This window comes from Polypterus senegalus, chromosome 17 (assembly GCF_016835505.1).
Source record: "Polypterus senegalus isolate Bchr_013 chromosome 17, ASM1683550v1, whole genome shotgun sequence".
NCBI classification, from domain to species: domain Eukaryota; kingdom Metazoa; phylum Chordata; class Cladistia; order Polypteriformes; family Polypteridae; genus Polypterus; species Polypterus senegalus.
Window position 1 is genome coordinate 19,876,872 of NC_053170.1, and position 21,509 is coordinate 19,898,380.

General features: G+C 37.0%; 1 protein-coding gene across 1 annotated transcript; it reads left to right on the top strand.

Moving 5' to 3' along the window:
* Positions 1-24: 24 nt before the first annotated feature.
* On the top strand, positions 25-18,043 carry psmb2 (proteasome 20S subunit beta 2). Its single transcript, XM_039740127.1, has 6 exons — positions 25-267; positions 3,312-3,434; positions 5,325-5,395; positions 15,704-15,866; positions 17,600-17,649; positions 17,839-18,043. The coding sequence occupies exons 1-6, from the start codon at positions 177-179 to the stop codon at positions 17,947-17,949; spliced, it is 609 nt and encodes a 202-aa protein (XP_039596061.1). The 5' UTR covers positions 25-176; the 3' UTR covers positions 17,950-18,043.
* The last annotated feature ends 3,466 nt before the right edge of the window (positions 18,044-21,509 follow it).

Here is a 21,509-nt window from a genome sequence, read left to right on the forward strand (position 1 = left end):
CGCTTATGACGTTTGGCGCGTGCGACAGTGACTGTTCACTTCTGGTTCATATTTGCTGTGTAATAAGAGAGCGGCGGGTTGTTAAACAAGAAGCCACAGCAACACTGATAGACGAATAACGCCGCACGTGTTTATTTTATTTATTTTTTCCTTAAGGAAGAACTTTAGCGTTAACGATGGAATACCTAATTGGCATTCAAGGACCTGATTTTGTTCTGGTGGCCGCCGATACAGTGGCTGCTAGCAGCATCATTCAGATGAAACACGGTACTGGATTAATCATTTAAGTTGCTTTGGCTTCCGCGTTTGGGAATTGGGATAACATTATGGGAAATGTGTTCCTTATGACTTAGCAGCGTAATGTGTAGAGAGATTTATACTGCATTCTGTTTTACGGGTCCGTAGATAAGTTTGGGCCTCTAGTACCAGGCCTTCGCATTTAGGGGAAAGTGAAAGTAACATACATTTAATGTTTGCTTCCTTTAACCTATTGGCATGGAATTCAGAGTACGTACATGTATGTTACTACAGGGCAATCTAACCGTCTTCGACTAGATCATTTTTCTCCGTTGGTCAGATAAATTCTCAAATTAAGGGGATATCAGTCTGGTCCCTGATTGTAGTAAAGGGAGCAGATTTTATTTTGCCAAACACTTAGTCATAGGCTCGTTCATGCTTTAAGTTACATTTAAAGTATACTCGTTATGCCTATACTACTGTAATACGGCTGAATTTGAAAAAAAAAAAAAGCATTACATGTTCATTAGCGCTTGTTTCGCTTATATTCAATTTTATTGTCCCAAAGGGGAAATCTGGTCGTCTGCAAATCCTACAGAGCGATTAGAAACACATCGACAAAGAACATCGGCATCACTCACAAACTTAGTGCAAGTAACTTAATTTGGCAGTGGGCAAACTACTTTTGGTGTTGCATTAGATCATGGTGTACAGTATATACAAATTAAAGTAAACATTAAGACTTGATTAATGATTGATGCAAATTCTAACTGTTCACCTATTGGTTTAAATCTGTGGATGTTAAGTTGAGTTTATTTAGATTGATAGCAGTTGGTATGAAGGTGTATTTGAGCAGGTTTTTTTTATCCTTCAGACCTTGATCATGTGACCTGATGACATCTAATGGAATTGAGATTCTAGTGAAGGAGTGTGACAAACTCTACGTTGCTTTCCATAATACTTCCTTTTTAATTTAAACACGTGTGTGAGATTTGATTGTTGAAACTGTTATTGCACCATTTTACAGTTTGCTTTTTTCGGTTTTTGTTGCTGACATTAAGATTTCCAAGCCAGCCAAAAGAATATAAGTAAAGACATAAAAGACTGACATAGCAATGGGACTTTCTCTAAAAAGATTCTGCTTCATAGGACAGATATAATGTTTTTTTTAAACATGATGTTACAGGGTTTGGAGTTTACTATTGTAGCATCAAATGTGTGTCAGAAATTAAACCTGGACAGGATGCCAGGCCATCACAGAGCTCCCTCGCATTAACACAGAGCCAAAGCTGAGGTGCACGTATCATGTACGTGTTGGTGATGTGCATGTATTGGGAGGACAAACTCCCCACAGGCCGCAAGTTGGTGTAGGCTTCTGAATTTGGGACCAACCACTAACTACTGCACTTCTATTCTGTTCCACAGTAAAGTGGCAGATAATAAGTAAACTGAAACATGCATTATTAAATATGAATGTAGTAGTAGTGTGTGGGATTAATTACACTTAACCATCTTAAAATATCTTTTTAAACAAAGTTTTCTTCTGAGAAAAAGAAAGTTTTTAAAGATCACTAAAAAAAAAAGTAAAATTGAAGATAAAATGTGCCCTCATGCTTGCCTCTGTATTATATTTGGAATAAACTGCTGTTTACTTCTTGAGCCTGCCTCATCTGATTCAGGATCATGGGGAACCAGCACTGGGTAAATAGGTATCTGGTTTTCTGATATTATAAAGGTGTAATATATACTGAAAAGCAAAAAAATAATCCAAACGAGCGAGTATGTATTCATGTGTTCAAATATATGACTGCTGTATAAGTCATTGTTTTCATAATTCCTGTGGTATCATCTCATCACAATACTTTAATAGTAGGTTAGTGCCTTATGAGTGCAAAACCATGCAGTGTTTTTTCCTACAAAAATTTAATTGCTGATTCTAATGTGCTATCAGCACATGCTCCCAACCTCGAAAGCAGACATAAGGCAAATGATTGAGCAGAGCAGTGAATAAAAGAGAAAGGGTGCAATTTTGAATTGGCAATTAGCATACACTTCTTTGACATGTTGCCGAAAAATCCAAATGGATTACAACCAGGGAGAGATCTGAGCCCAGGATGTTTAAATCTCTAAGGCAGCAGCACAAGCCAGTGTGCAACAAAGTGAGCGGGACTGAGTTTGAGGATTCTCTGCATTAGTTAATCATTCAGATGTTTATTGTTATCCTAACGTTTCTAAAAAGCCATTACTGACACCACTTTAAAGATGCGTTTCCATAACTTTGATTCAGATTTTTCATTGGCTTTTGCATTAATGGTTCTTCCATGTTTTCATTTTTAATGTTCTTCCTTTAATTTTCTGGGTAGTTCATGAATAGCTGAAAGCTTTGAAAATTTTGAAGATCGTGTATGTAAAAATAAAAAGCTGTAGCGCTGTCTGTATTTATTTTTTTTTAAACTAAAGTGGTTAAGTTCCTTTAGTCTATGAGTGTGTTAGTTTGTATTGATCTGCATGGATTTTAGTGCTGTAAAATTTGGGACAAAAGACTTAAATTCTTTCTTTGTATGAATCTCTGGCACTTGTGACCTGAGTGCCACCCATCCAAGAATGGTCCTTACTATTTAACATAATTGTTATATTTAATATATGTAAAAATAGAATGTTGGCTTATAACTTGATATGAAATTTATTAAAAAAAATGTCTGGGTGTTGGTTTGTTAAAACTGAATTAGCCATCCATGGTTTTTTTTTGTCTTTTTTTAAAGATTTTATGCATTCTTTTGAAAATAAGTTTGAAAAGTAACTAGAATGTGGAGAACAATCCTCATAGTACTGAAACTTACTTCAGAACTTCCAAGTTAAGTAATTATGGTGGATAAGTGTTTATTTGTATCTAAAATCTTATGAAAAGAATTACCTGATTGTAGACATTCAGATGAGAATTTCACTTGTATCCTGCACTTGTGATCGTATTACTACCGCCATAACTACTTAGCAGTCAAATATCAGGCCTGTTCTCACTCTGTATGTTTTAACGTGTCTTTTGCTGTGATTGACAAAAACCTTTTTCTTCTTAGATTATGATAAGATGTTTAAACTCAGTGAAAAAATACTGCTACTATGTGTTGGAGAAGCTGGAGACACTGTTCAGTTTGCAGAATACATTCAGAAAAATGTGCAGCTCTATAAAATGAGGAATGGTAAGTCTTCACTATTTGTGAAAAACTGGTTTAAAAAAAAAAAAAAAGTGTCCTAACTCTGAAGTAACAGGCCCGTCTTGAATGAGAGTCCAAAAATGTATATGTAATTATTCATATGTTCAATTCATATGTTTTTATGTATTTTGTTTCTCTTTATTTTATTATGCTAATAATAATCTAAATCTTTCTGTCCGATTTGTTTCTCCATGGGACTTTATTTGGATAAAACCCCCTTTTACTTTTTTGCATCTGTGTGCTAGTGTTCTGTTAATGTCTCTTGCGCTGAGGCTAATCTTAGAAAGGAAAGGTACCAGCATTGTTTTTGGTACATACATGCTGCTTAATTTCTGGACATTTCTAAGTGTGTGTGTGTGTGTGTGAAAAGCATTCCACTTTTCAGGAAGACCTTGTTCTGATAAATTTGTTCTTTCATTCCCTACCCCTAGTGAGGATGGAGATATTAATTGACTTGTACATGCAGAGTTCTTTTGAGGTCTTGGCTTGTATTTCATCACAGACCCAGTTCCATATCTATAATCCTGTCATTGCTGTAGTAGCTCTGTACGGAAATATAATTTCATCACATTGTAGCTGGATTCACCTCCTTTAGTGTGTAACTAAACTTTTGATTGTAGTTGATAATGGAATTGGAGGGTAAGCAGTAAGTCAGCACCTCTGTGTGAGGATTTAGCTCCTGCTTCAATTTTGCTTCTCGATCCATTGCTTGCTGCTGGTCTGATATGCATATCAGAATTATAAACCAAGACCACACTCCTCCTTTATTTACAGAAAACAGACCTCCTGTTTTCTTATCCCTCCTGCTTCATATGTGCCTGCATAATGCTCCAGTGCATGCTAGTGACCAGTTAGAAAGACCAAATAGATCATTCTTACAGAGCAGAAATGTTCCCCAAAGCTTTGCAGAATAGATTTTGCAGACCTCAACTGTACATTACGTATTTCATGCATGAACGCTACGAACAAATGGAAAAACAAGGAGCACAGGTGGCAGAGTGTTACACCCATTCTTGAAGAGGTACATGTGGATTTTTATGATGGACTTTTTTGCAGCTGCCTCCACCACTGAGGTCTTCATCTATTCCCAGTCATTTGCACAGTCTCACTTGGAATGCTGGTAAAGCTCTTCTAAGGCCAATGGTTTAACTCTCCCCAAACTGAGGCACGTGCTGCTCCACTTTTTAGCTCTCTCCTAGGTCTGCAAAGGTGATGGCCTAATTGTTTAAACCAAATTAACTACAAAGTGGTCTTCATTTGGCAGCTTAGCATTTAATTTTATTCAGTTAATTCAAAGAACACATTTCCTTGTGTTACTATCATTGTCTTTTTGTGTAGAAACAAGTCTCACTATGCTGTATCTCAAAATACTACTCAGGCATTGATTTCTTTCTTGCCAGTTATAAAAGTTGTCACATCCCACGAGCCACCTTTAGTTGCCATCTAGTTTTTGTCTCTGACACAGATTCCATTTTTTCCCTCTGTGTGGTAAGTCCTCTTGCTCTTCAGACAGCTCATTCAGACCAGCCTTTCCAAAGGTAACCCTGCCAAAAACAAGACTTCCAACAACTCTGTTCTAATGATTCAACGGATATTCAAGTATCTCCTCCACATCTAGTATGTTCTTGTAAAGGTAGATGTGTGGAAAAAGTAATGACTAAAATCTAGTCTTCACTATTTCAAGTATCCACAGGATGATTGTATTTTCTGTCAGTAATGGTATTCTTGCCTGCAGCATTTTATCGTATCTCACAACTTTAAAGAAACATATGATGTGTGGCAGCAAGTCTTGGAACACTAGAAAACCTTAAATGACAAATGTTACCTTTTGTAGAATTTACACTGTTGACGTAACTGTGTTATTTGTGTATGCAGGGTATGAACTCTCTCCTGCTGCCGCTGCCAATTTCACACGCAAGAATCTAGCCGATTATCTGCGGAGTCGGGTGAGTTGGAAATGCATCCATTCGTGTACGCCTGGCAAAAATATAAACTTTTAATACATAATGTTTCACTTTATTTACAGTGTCATTATGGTTTTGTGGTAAAGCTTTTGTGTACCATTTTGAGAAACGCTACCATATCCAGTCTGAAAAGAATTAGTGTTTTTCCACTGTTATCTGAAAGTTGACATAGTTGTAACCAAGGAAAAGATGAAAATTTCTGTTTCATTATTTTGTTTTACAATGGCTGAGGGGGTTCTATGTGTTTTTACTTATGGGACTCGGAGAGACATTTTGTATTTCAGTTGAAATTCTGTTGCGTCTGGGCATTGCTGAAATGTTTTTTTTTTGTGGTTGTCTGTCTGTCTGTTTAGTGCCAACCAAGTTACTGTGTAAATAGAATTGCATTTAGTTTAGTTTGACTGGTTCATATGCAGTTACCACTAAGTCCAAACTGTTAACAAACTAGTAGGCTAGTGTTTATTAACTTACACTTGTGTTGCCTGTTTTTTTTTTTTTTTTTGAAGAGATGTGTGACCTGAACTTGGTTTTACTAAGTACATTAATGATAATCAAAAACCGTCAACCCATGTACCAAGTAAAGCTGAGTCACAACTGATCACACAACTTGTCAGTTACAGCTTGAATAGTAATGGAGCAAATTATTCATCAAGATATTTTACATCTATAGCTTCTTCTGATAGCTTTATTGGTGAGTCCAGCTAACATGAAGAAAGGTAGACCTTGTCTGTTTACTGTAAATATTAATACTGACTCAAGTAGAGTTAAAGCTAAACAAAAAAAAAAAATTAAGTGGTGGTTGCTATATCCGTTACAGTATAATTTTATTTACAAAATATACTCTATATATTCCTTTTGTATATATGTATAATACTTTTATCTTAAGATATTCCATATAATGTACAATATTGAAATACAAATAATCCCTTATATGAGAATACTGCCAATGTGTTGACCTTACTTACCCATGTTGTATTTGATGTACACTTGTTAGGTATAAGGGAATAATATTATTCTGCTACTATTATGTGTACAGTGGATTTTACACAAAACCTACATCTTAATGTTATTAGACAGGTAATCTCTTAATCTGGAATGTAAACCTTACAATTTATAAAAGACTCCTGGTTGTTGTCTGACCTTTTTATTTAAATAGTACAAAAAATTCTCATAATGAGTCAATTTGCAGCATTATTAGTGCTCCTATGGAATTCCTATTTTTCTTTTAAATTTTCTTTCATGCAGATTAGGTTACTCTTAACTTATTCTAGTAATTTAAGATGATTTATATTCTAGGTAAAGTGAGCTTTTCAAGCATCTCTGATATCATTCAATAATGAATATTATTTAATGAGCTGTAGAATTAGAAGACTTTGAAATGAGGCCATTTTACCAAGGTATCCAAAGAAAAGTGTTTGTATGAAACTCCATTTCTATTTTTTTCACACATCTGTTTTCATGCTGTAATTGACTCACTCAGGATTTGAATTTGTACCATAACCTTCCGCTGTTCTATTCCATGTGTGCATGCTTGTGTCCAGAGGCACTTATTGTTTCATCAATATAGTGTTTTTCAAAGAATAGTAGATGTTGTCACAAATCTTGTTTTTATTTTTTTCCTACAGAACAAGAATTTTCTTTGTAAGCAAATGCATAATGTGATATTTGTATATTGTAGTGAAAACTGTGAGATCAAAAGTGGCAATGAAATTGTGCTTTTGTTCTCTGAACTACTTGCTGTTTTTCTTCTCCAAATAAAAAGGCACATGGGAGTCAACTTGTAGTAAACTAGTGCAACATTGTGCCCCTCCACTCAAGCCTCCTTGTGTTTTGCAACCTTTTTTAGGTTATGAGTATTGAATGATATAGTACAGTCTAGCTTTCATGTGTTTACCAAGAAGTCTTTAGCCACAATCCTGAACGCCCCTCATACCTGCAGTTGTATTTCTGGATTCATTCAGATTTTTTTTTTCCTCTCCATATCAGGTTTGGTCTTCAGTTTTTCTGTGTTTTTATTACTGAATGTGAATAGTTTGCTCAGTTTTTAAGAAGTTTGTGAATGTTTGTTTGCAATACAGGAATTGTTTTCCCGAACTATTAATAAATGAAGCTTTGGTTATTTTTTAATACATAACTTTTTAATGTATGGAAGAGTTAACAAACAGAATGTTTATTATGGATATCAGAAGAGGAAAACCAATGAATAGATATTGCGGTGCAGAACAAGAGGAGTGACCTTTAGCTTTCGAAGTTTCATTCAAAGGCAGATTGTTCTCTTTGGTGTGTTTCAGAGTCTTCAAGACCCGAGAAAACCTTTTAAGGCCACTTAAATACCAGAACTGACTAGATAAAAAATGATTGTAATATAAACAAGCTGTTTTAGAACCTTATCTAAAAAATCCCCTGTTCACACTGCTGGTATTGTGTAAATCATATGGTGGTGGATAGTAATCTTGTTGGCTAGGGAAGACTAAATTGTATTCTCCCTTATCAAACAGTGTCGCTCTTGTGCAATTTCTAAAAGTGAGTCAACATTTTTAAATATAGGTGAAACCATTAAAATATCTTAACATAAAGTATAGAACAACTCATATTCATCTTTATAGAACCATACACAAAATCTTAGCTGGACCTTGTGCTCTTTATGTAAAATGGTTGCAGAAAGCTAAACTTATATAATGTCCTGGAAAAGCAATATTTAAAAATAACTGTTTTATCTGCTTGTTCCATGTGCACTAAAGTACCACAGAATTTGTCAGATTTGCAGCATGATTCCCAAAGTGTGCCTTTAAAAAAACTTGTACTTTAAACAATAAAATCTGAGACTCAAGGACATGTTTCTATCGTGCAAACTATCCAGCTCATGATTCAGGCAGTTTTGGGTCTTGAGCCAGAAAATAAAGTGAAAGTGCAATACTTCACATTTTTAATTAGCTGACAAAAGTACAAGAAATATTCAACAGGCAACTGAAAGTGTTTTTTAGTTTTTTTTTGTTTTTTTATAATGTGGTATTTTGTTACTAACCCATTGAAAGGGCACTCTGTACAGGCAGACATTGCTGTCAAAGTGGCTAATGCAGGCACACCTGTACCATCTGTCTCTATTTGTCATGTGACCAAACAATAGCCAATTATTCATTTTCTGAATTATTCCACTGGGTTTAGGCAGGGCTGTTTTTTGCCCTTTGTTAATTTGTTAGGAAGTGTAACAGTGTCTGTCACAATAGGAGAAAAGAAAATAATTACAAAAAATAATTAAGCAAGATAATTGATGTGGTGAAGTTGAATGCTATGGCTGCTTCTGCGGTGAGCTACATCTCTGCTGGGAGCCATATATCTATCTCTCTGTGGACTAGGGGGCTATGCCAGGACCTGGAGAGGGGATACTTGGCTTGTTTGCAGTGGATGAGACTTGCCAACATTGACTTGTTGGGTCTCTGGCTCTTCACAGCTGTATGAAATTGCATGTGAAGCGTGCAATGTGTGACACCATCCATGTATAAATCAAGTAATGGTTTGTTTTTTCACTATTTTGAGAGCTGTAAGCCTGTTAATGGCTAAGATACCATATTTCCAGTGTGGCAGCCATGTTAATATTTTATTTATTTATTTTGGAGCTTCTGTAAAATTTGTATTTCCGCTTGGGGGACAAATAAGTTCTATTCATCCATCCAACCATCCTTAAAGCAGATCCTTAATTAACAAGTTCATTATAGAACATATACATTTTGAATGACATCAGATGCTAATACCTCTTGTTTTCATCCTTACAAGGACTGTTACTTTAAGCTCTTTTTATTGATAATTTAAGTTCTAAACACAATACTGTTCAAACTGAGAATTTTTTTTATTTTTATTTTTTATTATGTTGTCTTTCTGTGTTTCTGGAAGGTCCATACCACTACTATGCATCTTTTGTTCTTTCAGTTTTCTACCTGTCTTTCCTTTTTGCGTAGCACAGTTTTGTTAACTATGAATTTTAGTATTGTTCTAGATATTGAAAATCTGCAGGGATAAAATAACTGTATTGCCATTTCTTATACTTTATCTCCGTAATCAATTCGTAAGATTTCACATTAGTATAGTGTAATTTCTGCTAGTTTTTTCTGTACTCTTCTATAATCCAACATGAAAGGCAAGAAGAAGTCTCAAAGATGGTGTTTCAGTTGTTCACACTTTCAAAAAACTTGTCTTAATTAATTTGATTATGTTGTGAGGAAAGGGAGCACCCTTTTTAATAATTGCCCGTAGTATTATTTTAGTTTTATTTTGCTGTTGTGTGGGTTTCCACTAATTTTAGAGGGAGATTTTCTGTTATATTACACCCTTATGTGCCCTATCACACAAATCCACACTTGGTATTACCAAATAAGTCCTTTAATGCGGGAGGTGTTGCCTGCTTGAAATATGCATACATTTGTGTACTTAGAAGAAAAAGGTATATAAAATTTATAATATGTTGACTATTAAGCACTACAGGATTATATGCTGCTGATAGTTACAATTCAAACACCAAATCACTGTGGATAAGTTTCACAAGCAACAAGAGCACCTGTTCCCTATGCTTCAAAACAATTGCTGTATTTTTTTTTTTTTATCTTCTTATTATTATTTTTTCTTTTTTAACATCTAAACTGCAAAGTAATCGGAAGCCGGAAGCTTCCTATCACAAACTGAACACAGCAGGGAAAGAGAGCTCGGAAAACTTTAGATAATGTAGTTTATTTGAACTCCCTATGGGGAGCACAATGGCACCAGGCTGCTGCCTCACAACCCCAGAGAACTGGATTTGTATTCTGGTCTGAGTGTTGTCTGTGTGGTGATTGTAAATTCTTCCCGTGTTCACTTGGGTTTTCTCTAGGTGTTGTGGTTTCCTCACACATCCCAAAGATGTGCAAGTTAAGTTGACTGTAATCACTAAATTGGCCCCATGTGAGTGAAGGTGTGTCTGGTTTGTGTAGTACTGGTGTCCTGTCATAAGTTGGCCCTGCATTGCACCCGGAGCTGCTAGGCCGTGGCTATAGCTCCAACCAGCTTTGTAACTGAATAATCTTGTTTAGAAAATTGAGATAAATTCACCATTTCATGAATCATCTATATTTTTAAGTATGTATGATTATGTTTACATAAAGTGTGTTTTCTCGATTATTTTCTCAAAATAAGGACATTACATTTAAATAAATGTCGTACACCAGCACCAGTTGCTGTAGTGTTTTGGTATCAACTCCTAAAACAGATGAGTAACATCTCAGAATCTTTCACACAGACACTGTTGCCAGACTACAGCCAAGGGTATGAAGGATTGCCACAGGTTACTGATACTGTGTAACCTTAGGCTTTATAATAATTCTTATGAATTTTGGAGGTATTTCAGCAGATCAGTATGGTGCTAAGCCTACCACCCTAGCAAGGAAGGTTTTCTTTTCAGTTACTATCCTGTAGACACAAGCCAGTGATTAATAATTGATTTCTCTCTCTTTATGCTACTGTTTGGCAGACCTCTCACCAACAGCTGTACTCCTTTGATTGTTTACTTGCTTGTTAAGGATGGAAATTATTTCTCTATTATTACACAAGGCTAATGGAACTGTGCTTTACCACTTTAGCACAGCCTTGTTGCATTCTATTATAAGTAGGTATTGATAAGATGGTAAATTGATAAGTGTAGTGTGTGATAGTTTTTGGCTTTGTGAAACTACTTCGTTATTCTTAAAAGCTGAGCTCTATTGTCCCACTTTCCTTTTGTATTGAATTTCTCTGGGTTACCCACTCACTTTTTTGCATGTGTTAATTTTTTTTTTTAGTTCATCATCTGTGAAATGTTGCCTTATAAAATAAAGATTGAGAATATTGTCTTCACAGATTATTGTGCCAAACTACACTGTTAAATGCTGCAGCTTAAATCAAAGAGTATTCATTAGGCTAAAAACAGACCTTAGCCAGAAATAAGTCAGATGTGGTCAGCCTGAGTTTAACAATTTTATTTTTTTCTCTACCTGCAAAGTGCACAGATTTGGTAGAATCGCACAAACAATGTCAAATGCTAATAAAGAAGAGTTACACCCAGGTGTCAGAAGTGAGAGAAGAAAATTGAATTGCATTTATAATGAGCACAGCTCTGCATTCTCTCCTGGGAGAACCACTGTCTCCTTATTCTTCTGTGCAGAGAGCTGAGGTACAGGTTAAATTACCTGGAAATGTATTATACTTTGTAGCACTGCTTTTTGACCTGAGAGGTAGAGTGGTTGAACGTTGGATTTTACATTGTTTGGGGCTGAGCTGTTTACTTGAATGGTGTCACTGGGAGGTTACACAAGGTGTACCACTAATGTGACTTTTCTGTTAGATTTTTTTTTGCTTCTGACTTTCAGCTCAATGAGTGAATTTTGAGTGACGCTCATTGTGCTACATTTTTGTGTCTTAAGGGCTTAATGCATGTTTTACACTGCAGAGCATCTGGTTAAGAGCAGCATTTTGTCCATTCCATGCATTCATTTGTGTACCCTGTATTTTGCATTATAGGATCCAACATTGCATTCGTTTATGCTGGCAGCTTTAGTTGTAAGAGAACAGCTAACTCTGGACAAAATGTTATCCCATTAAAATACATGCACTCGTTTATTTTGAATCAATTTATAATTTATGTCATATACACATCTTTGGAGATAATGACTGGGAAGAAATTGTAAATTCAGCATAGTGATTGGGTCAGCAGTCAAACCAAGGTTCTCAGAAGTGTGAGGTACAAACATTAACTACTGTGTTGCCTGAGTCCATACCTCTGTCAACTAAACGGGCCTGTTTCCCCATCAAAGCATGTGTGATACTGTAAGGATATGTTGAGAATGGCGCCTTCCTGAGCACTGGTGAAGACCCCTGCAGAGGAAGCGACATGTGTAGACGGCACAGGCGTGTGGCAATCACACCCCCCTTGTAACTACCCCTCCTTCCTTGCATCCTTTATGCTTGTTGTCATTACACTCTCCTATAGTGTGCAGGATTGCTGACTTGCTTGCAGGACTAGGCTTTATAAAAACATTGCAAGCTTTTCATGGCAGAATCTATCTCTTGAGTCATGCCTGCGTTATTCATTACTTTGATGCTTCTAAATTATTGAAAGTAATTTCCTAAAATATAATCTTGACTTTGGTATTCTGAAGAAACATTTAATGTGCTACATGCATTGCCTTTTAAAGCAAGACGCAATTTTTTCCTGTGAGCCAAATGACATGCCCTTTAAAAGTAAGAGTTGGAACAACTCCACAGTGGGACTTGAACTCTTTAAATGACTTAATTGGTGTTGCTCATAAAGGGATTGGTGAGAATATCAACCATGTGGCTTTCAAGTACACCTACAATACTGCACAGCCACATTGTCTGCACTGATGTGGCTTCTTCAGCTACCAAATGTTGTTGGCGTCTGGAGATTGATGAGTAAGGCAAACTTGGAAGTGACTGTTCTATGCAACTGAATTCACAAAGGTGGATGAAAGCCCTGGGTGGAAAATCACTTGACTTTGCTAATGTGGCATGTGTGTATTTGTTTGCTTTATAGGTCCATTCTTGTTACTTTGTAAATTTGACATTGTTTTATATAAGATAACCTCAGTCCTGATTATACAAGGGAAGAGTACAGCCTGCCAGTCCATATCAGAGCTGACATACTGTATGTACACACTTGCACTTATTTTCTGTAGTTGTTGCCAAATTTTGGGGAAGGAAGATTGGCTTTTGGACATCACCAGTGACTTTCTGAGCTGTTACAACTATGACCCTAAAGTTTTTTTTTTTGTTTTTTTTATAAATCAAAATTCCATCAAATTGATTTAACAATACAGCCATTAGTAGTTTTGCTAATGACTATTCTTGAAATGGCTGATCTTTATCTATTTTTAATAGTTACATGTATCCCTACTGTATAACCCCATTTTCATCAGTCATTCCTTTAGTGTCCTAATGGTCAACTCCATTAGTTTAACCTTAAATTAGTCATGTTTTGAATTCTAATTGGTTATTGGAGAAACATTTGCCATTGCATTATCAAGCACTGAAACTTCTTGGGGTTGCATGGTACTGGTACTCTCAAAGTTTAGTTCTACAAAGTTCTACAAAGTGAAACAGGTTTCTCAAGAAAAATGTCACTTAGAAACCAAATAGCAGTACCATCTGCAACAGAGAAAAGACAATTCTGGGATGCTGGTCTAAGATGTTCCTGAAACTGGTATTTGATGTGTATTTAAGGAAGACATCAACTGGGGACCTGTAAGCTGTTTGTTTCTGAAAGTTCAGACTCTCATGTCTTTATGCAGTTGTACATCTGAGTTTTCCCCTTCTTCCTTTCTGGTAAGATCCAGTGTGCCCTCTTCTTTCAAGAGAGTGTGGATGCGTTTGTATTAAATCTTCAATTTCTTTGTAATGTGACATGCAATAACCTTCATTGTGCAAAAAAACAGACTGATATTTCCTGTGAGAGCTGTTTAAGTTTGTCCATTTTTTAACCCTGAACTGAATGTTAGGACTGTCACTACCTTGTAACCCAAGAGAACATGACAGGTTCTAGAGGTACCATTGCAATTACAAAAGTTCCTCTAATAACTAATCGGCATTTAAACACGATTAATTAAAGATGAGCTCAAGAAGTTGACCGTTAGGAATGGCTGCGGAAAATGTGGCTTTTCAGTCCTATGTCAATAATAAATTTAACGGTCAGTCATTTCAAGCAGTAATAAGAACCCTAGTAATGTCTTGTCTGTATTTTAAAATCAATGTAATGCCAAAAAAAAAAAAGTATCAATTTCTACCAAACACGACATATTCTGGGTGTGTCCAAACTTTTGACTGTAAAGGTATACAGTTTTATGTTCTAAAATATTTTGTGCCGCCTTGTTGTTGGCAAAGCATTATATTTCTTTCATCCAGTAGAGCTGACCCAATAAGGACATATCTTCTTTTTTGTGTTTAAATGTCTTTTTTTTTTTTTTTTTTTTTTTAAATAATATATAAAAGGTCTTGCCTTAAAGTTTTTAATGAGGCTGGTTGGCACAACTCCAAGCTGAAAGTCTCTCATTGCTGCGGGCGCTGCCCTCTCCTGGCAGGGGGCTCCGGCGCCAGCGATGTGACTTCCCGCCAGATGTCACACTGCCGCCTGTCACCACGCCCCCCCCACCCCTTCATACATACAGACATGCACGCGCACATACTCCCCCTGTTTATTTAGGAAACTGTGCCTTAACTGGCACTTCTCTGGAATTTCACGCATTCTACAACTGGTATGTGTGTGTTTTTATTTAATCAGAAATCTGTTAAATGAAGAGTTGATAATGAAAAACAGTGTTTCTTAAAAGTTAGGAAAGAATAATGTAATTGATTGACATCAGCATTTAGTTTGCCGAACTGTTTTCTATTGGCTCTTTTTGTGGATCACTTTTCTGCCTGTCTGTGTGGTGGTGTGATTTTGCTTAAGCCTCTTTTCTGCCTGTTGTCATCCACTTGCCTAATGAAGTGGAACTGCCCAAGAGTCTGCACCTATTCATGACATTGCCTCAGGGACTGTATCCAGTAATGGAGCTTCTTGCAATACTGTGTGCATTAGCATGGCTCTACACATAAAATTGACTCTATTTGTAGCTGCCATTATGTGTAATATTATTTATTTGTTTTTGAACCTACTCACATGGTAGTTGTGATAAAATAAATAAAGGAGAAAACTGGCATGGGGTGATGCAACTAAACTGTTTACAAATAGGAACTTGTATATCCAATGAGGAGGAGAAAGCATGTGTATTTTATCATAGACATAATAAATGAATCCTTTTTGTCTACATTTGTCTTTAGTAAAGATATATATTTGAAACATCTTATCTTTGTAGCTGCTAGGAGTTAAAAGTTTAGCCAGAACGTGAGAGTACACCCGTTTGTTGTTTTTATTGTGTCCCCCCTCCCCTCTTTGCAACATAACAAACTGCCTACTGTGAATGTGTCATGAAGTTTATTATGTAGCACAGAGTGTGAAAGTATCAGCCCTATTAAAATGTTTACTTAGTAATTTCAAATGAGCTGAAACTTTTACGAAAACATTTACTCCTTAATAAGAAGCTAACACAACTTCACACTTTGTTGTAGTGCTTTAATGAGTGAGTGCGGGCACATATTTAACTCTCAAGGCCATCTGTGGTGTGTGGCCAATTTGAAACAAGAGGGGCTCATTAGATGAATATTCTGTTTCATGTAGAGGTTGGTATGTTTCGTAAGTAATTTTTTTTTTTCTTCTCTCTCTTCTGTTTTGACTAGACTCCATATCATGTGAACCTGCTGCTGGCAGGGTATGATGAACATGATGGACCTGCCCTCTACTATATGGACTACTTGTCTTCATTGGCCAAAGCCCCATTTGCTGCTCATGGTTATGGAGCTTTTCTCACTCTCAGTATACTCGACAGATACTACAAACCAGGTGAGGATTATTGGTTGGCTCTTTTACCCAAAGAAGAAAGTGTGGAGTATATTTTGAGTTGGTTTGAAAGAAACGTAATAGAAAATAATGTGCATATAATAGCTAAAACTCCCCTCTAGGGCTTGTTGCTCTTCGAGGAAATGTAAAAAAATATATATATTTTTAGATGTTGTAACAAGAGGCAGCAGGTTATTAGTGTTCCTCCCTGCTAAGCATAATGTCCTGAATCAGTTATGACATTTATAGGTTTATATTGTCATTACTGTCACATGTACACTGTACAGTGAAATTCTTAACTTGCATGTGCTAATCAATGTACAACATGACACCAATGCCATGTCTACTTTACCTTGAAATGTCGGTGTTACTTGAAATATACCTGCCTTACTTTAAAAATTCGGTCTCACATTTAGGCCTTTTTTTTTTTTTGTATGAACCCTAGAAGTAAGGGGACATAAAATAAAGTACAAATAAAAACACTAATTGTCCTGTTGGGTTCACCATCACAAGTTCTTGAAATTTTGTTTACAAGATGGGGTGGCTCACCCACTTGCTCATCTCTCCAGTACTACCAGAACACTCTCTCTTTGATTCATTTACATCGCTGCTCCGCCATGGCCACTTTCTCCAGTCTGTGAGCTTTTTAACTCCACTCTCCTCTTGTCTTCTAATCTACTTTAAGGCAGCCTCCAGCAAAACCCCTGGATCACATGTAGGTTCAGGGTATGCTTTTTTTTTGGCTACATGAACATCTTGAACTCCCCAGTGTTCATTCACCCCAAACCCTTAACCCCCATAAAGGCCAAGATTGATGGTGGTTCTTTGTTGCTTTTTTTTTAAAGGAATGTGTTCTCTTAATAACGTAATGGTTTTCACTGATACATCCATGGCTTTTCTCTCTCGGCATACTGCAGATTTTGTCTACTATACCATTCTCCCATTCTGGTGACCTTCGTGCACACAAGATATGAATTTCGAGTCCCTAGCAGTTCCTGCCTTTGCAAACTGGCATAATACAGATTTCACTTTTGTCATTGTTTAAGTTTGCTGTACAACATCTCTATGCTATATTAGCTCTACCTTGACCCTGTTAACTCTTGAAAGTTGGACATTCCAGCATACTATATACAAGGTAAAGGAAAACGAAAACACATTTTCCTTGCTGCTCTGCAAAGACAGCAACTGTGACCATGTGAATGATTACGACATGCTGGCAGAGATTTTTTAGAATTGAACAGCAGTTGTGTATCTGTCAAAAATGAGACATACAGCATCATCGTACAGAACATAGGATTAAGTGTCTGGAGATGCAAGTATAAGAAGACATGAAGTAAAAACTGGAGATTAAGGACACTGTTGGTGTCCGCATACGATAGGGAAGGAAGATTGAGGTTTTGCGGCAAGTTTGTTGTACTTGCAAATCATGGTGCTGGAGAGTGGTGACATGTCGCATGATGATTATCACAGGCAAGTTACTTTGTATATGAGACAATATTGATCCTGTAATAATGTTTTAAGTGACCCCTCTTATTCTAATGAGGCTGAGTTTTGTATATGGACATTTTCTGTTCTTTGGATAAAGTAGCACAGAGTTGCTCTTTGCCAATAGTGTACAGGTAGCATCTTAGAAAAAGTTTGTGCCTGGGTTGAAATCACTAGATGGAGTCTATATGGTTGTATCTAATGGGCTGTATATTTTTGCTACAGTCAATTTATATCTGTATTCTTTACAGAACTAACTCGTGAAGAGGCTGTGGAGCTACTGAAAAAATGTGTGGATGAGGTATGTTTTATAACATTCTGAGTGGCTGCCAGTGTTGAAAGACAAAGTCTCATCTTTGTTTTATGGGTACTGTTTGGGGGTGCACAGAGCACTGACATGTCTGTATAGTTCATTATAAATGTGTTTTGTAAATTGTTTATTCATCCCATTACATTTATCGCTGGTTGTTTTGTTTTTCTTTTCTTTCAGTTGAACAAGAGGTTCATCCTTAACCTTCCTGCTTTTAATGTTCGACTCATCGATAAACATGGTATTAAGGACCTAGAAAAGCTTCCCCTTGCCACAACCAGCACCTCCTGATTTTTGAAATTGGCCAGCTTCTTATTTTATACTCGGTTGCCTGTAGTTTCTTGTGTAACAGAATAAAATAAAAACTCTTAATGTTCTTTTTGTAGCCAATGCTTACCATACAGGATTGTGTTCTGTGTCTGGGTAAAGAAAATAAAGGAAGGGACTTGCTCCATTACTAGACTGAGGACATAAAACTACCATACATTTCAAAGAAGGTTGTAACATTGCAATGCAGATAGCTTAAGGAACAGTAACTACATAACATTTTCAAACCTAGAAAACACCCCTGGCAGGGGCACCTAGCTTCCACAAAGCCAGGCCCAGTCGCGTGTCTCCATTGAACCTAGAATGCACATCTGGGAGTGTGAGAGGAAAACCCTTTTCGACATGTTAGGAATGTGCAAACTCCAAATGGACAATGATCAGGTGTGGATTTCAAACCAAGGATGCTGTTTATATGAGGCAGTAGCCTAACCAATGTGCCGCCCTGGAATACTGAATACATTCTGAAATTGAAATCCAACAAGGAAATTAATTTTAAATGATAACCATGTCACCCATTGGTGGACTGGCACCAGGTCTCGGCCCTGGATATGTTGGTTAGGAAAATATACAGATGGGTGATAGCCATAAAAATAGATTCCTTTAGAAATGTTTTGAGAGTGGGAGAAAAGAACATAAGTGTAAAGTGTGAACAAGGGTAAATCGGTGACATTGCAGTAAAAAAATAATAAAATGAGACTATGATATCCTAGACCTGCAGGGGAGAGTTTTGAGTTTTGAACAGCATTTTGGCAAAGTACACATCTTTGAAACAGAAATGCTTTGTCACACTTTCCTGTTGTGTGACTATGAAAGGCTTGTTTAATCATTCCTTACCCAGAATGCAGTGGACAGTGACTTATAAACAGTTAAATTATTATTTAGTATCCTAAATGTGTAATTCTCTCCTGCAAAGAAAACATTTAATGCAGTCTTTTTAGTTGTCCGCCCCATATAACCTTGCAGTATAGCTGAGATCCTCCAAAGTAAAGCAGTCGTTGATTTGAGTAATTTGGTGTCCCTCACATTTGCTATCGTATTTCCTAATTGCTAGTGATAAACATTGGTCTCAATGTTAAAATCTAAATTGAAAAGAGTGCTTTTGTTTCTTTCAGCAGCTTATTCTGCTTGATTAGTAATTTTAATTATTAAAACTATTTCCAGCTCCAGCAGACCCCCGTGACCCTGTAGTTAGGATATAGCAGGTTGTATAATACATGGATGGATTGATGTACGTCATGTTTGCTTGGGTTGAGTTGATGGAGTTCAGCACTAAAGGCCAGTATGTCCTCTGCAGGTGGAACGCAATGGGTGTGTGGAAATATCCTCTAGATATGTTAAATATGTAAGAAAGGGAGATGATTTATGATCAGTTAATGTTCACCATGTCAAATGTAAAGGTCCCTTACGATAGCCATTCATGATCTGAACCTGTTTATCCTGGTACGGAGGAATCTGGTTAAAATAATTGTGAAGACCACGTATAGTAACTTGGAGGGGAAGGCTCATAGACTTGCATATATGACGAGGGTGGAGTCTGCAAGATTAGTTTAAACCTCTGATGGAGGATTTCATATTTTAAATGTATAAAAATGCTTTCTGCTCATGAAGTAACTAGGTGGACCAAATTGCTGAAGAGCAGGGTTCAGCAACATAAGTACAAAGTCACTGAAGTTTAAACAAATGCAGATGCCCACTAATTCTGCAAACCTGAAATTTTTTTAAACTTAAGGTGAGATTTTGCTCAAGTGTCAAAAGATTTTCTTCATGCAAAGAATCCTAGACACATGGAATAAATTACAAAATAGTGTGGTGGAGTGTGGGATTTTAGGGACTTTTAGATCTTGACTTGATGTTATTTTGGTGAATATGGTGGACAGGCTTGTTGGACTGCACAATTGCTCTAATGCTCTAGCCCACTTTATTCCGTGCAGGCATGCTGGAGCTAATATTGGCAGCACTGGATAAAAGAGCCAAACTTTGGAAGAGTATAAACTTGTTAAGAGGCTTTAGCTGAAGCAGGTGAATGTCTAAGTATGACCTTTGGTTTTAAAACCTAGGATTACCAATGAAGCTTCTCAACTTCAGAGACCTGTACTCCACTTTAATTAATCAATGGAGATGCATCATTTACACATTCTTCCAGCGTCTCCAAGCCCTTCCGTCTGTATTCTAAGGATGTGTAAAGGTTAGGCTAATTTGGCGCTTTACATTGGCCCCATGGAAGTGAATTGGACCTGTAATGGACTGGTGCCTTGTCAAAGGCTGGTTCCAGTTTGATTCCAAAAGCTGCTGCAACCCTGAACTGGAGGTTCAGAAATGGATGGCCGAATTCCAGAGACAAGTCCGTTAAGTTCAATTGCCCTTCAGAATTGACGGCTAGAGTGGATTGCGATGAACCGAGGTCCCTTCCGGGTATTGCTTTCTGACCTGTATGTGCTTCCTGCTAGACAGGCTTAGATTCCCATTTAGCCGATTGTTGGGAAAAGCAAACTCAGTAAATAATTGGACATTAATTACTTTAGCCACTGCATCACCCGTTGGATGTGTTCATTACGTTTTGGTAACCTTTTAGTTCTTAGATTCTTACGCTGACACCAGGCATGTCTTTGTCTCTGCCGCATCACGTAATGCATTGGTTGTCACTGATAGACTTTTTGTTGCCAAAGCACATCCTTTCTTGCCAATATTCATTTGAAGGTGGACCTCCTCCTTTAACCCTAACTGTAGAGCCAAGGGATTCCATCGGTGTAACTCGTGTGCTCCTCTACAACTGGTGGATGTACAGTGCAGTCAGACTATTCACTCTTACCATAGTTTGTGTTGTAGCTTTATGCTAAAATATTTTAAATTAATTATTCCCTTCATTAAGTGACAACTCAATACCTCAGGATGCCAAAGTAAAGATGGGAGTGTAGAAGTGCTGCATAATGATTAAAAATAATAAAAAAAAAAAAAAAAAACCTGAAACATCATATTCACAAAAGTATTCAGACTCTTTAACTGACACAGAGTTGTGGCAACAATTCCAGTCTGGAGTCTTCTCGAGTCTGTCACCACAAGCTTTGCTATTCTTCTCTACAGATCCTCTCAAGCTCTGTCAGGTTGGATGGAAACTCTCAGTGGCCAGTTAGTTCAAGTCTGGGCTCTGCCTGGGCCACTCAAGAACATTCCCAGAGTTGACCCTAAGTTCCTATTATGTTGTCTTTGCTTTGTCCTTTTAGAAGGTGAACCCTCAACCAGTCTGATCCAGAGTTCTCTACAGAAGGTTTTCATTAAGGATATCTCTGTTCTTTGCTCAATTTAGCTTTCACTTGACACTGTCTAGCCTCCCAGTACTTGATGTTACCACCACCATGCTTCACTGTTGGAATGGTATTGCACATGTGATAAGCAGTGCCTGATTTCCTCCAGAAGCAATTCAACCTTAGTTTAATCAGACTGGAAAATCTTGTTTCTCACCGATTGAGAGTCCTTTAGAGGCCTTTTTTTTTTTTTTGCAAACTCCAAGTGGGTCTTTCGTGTGT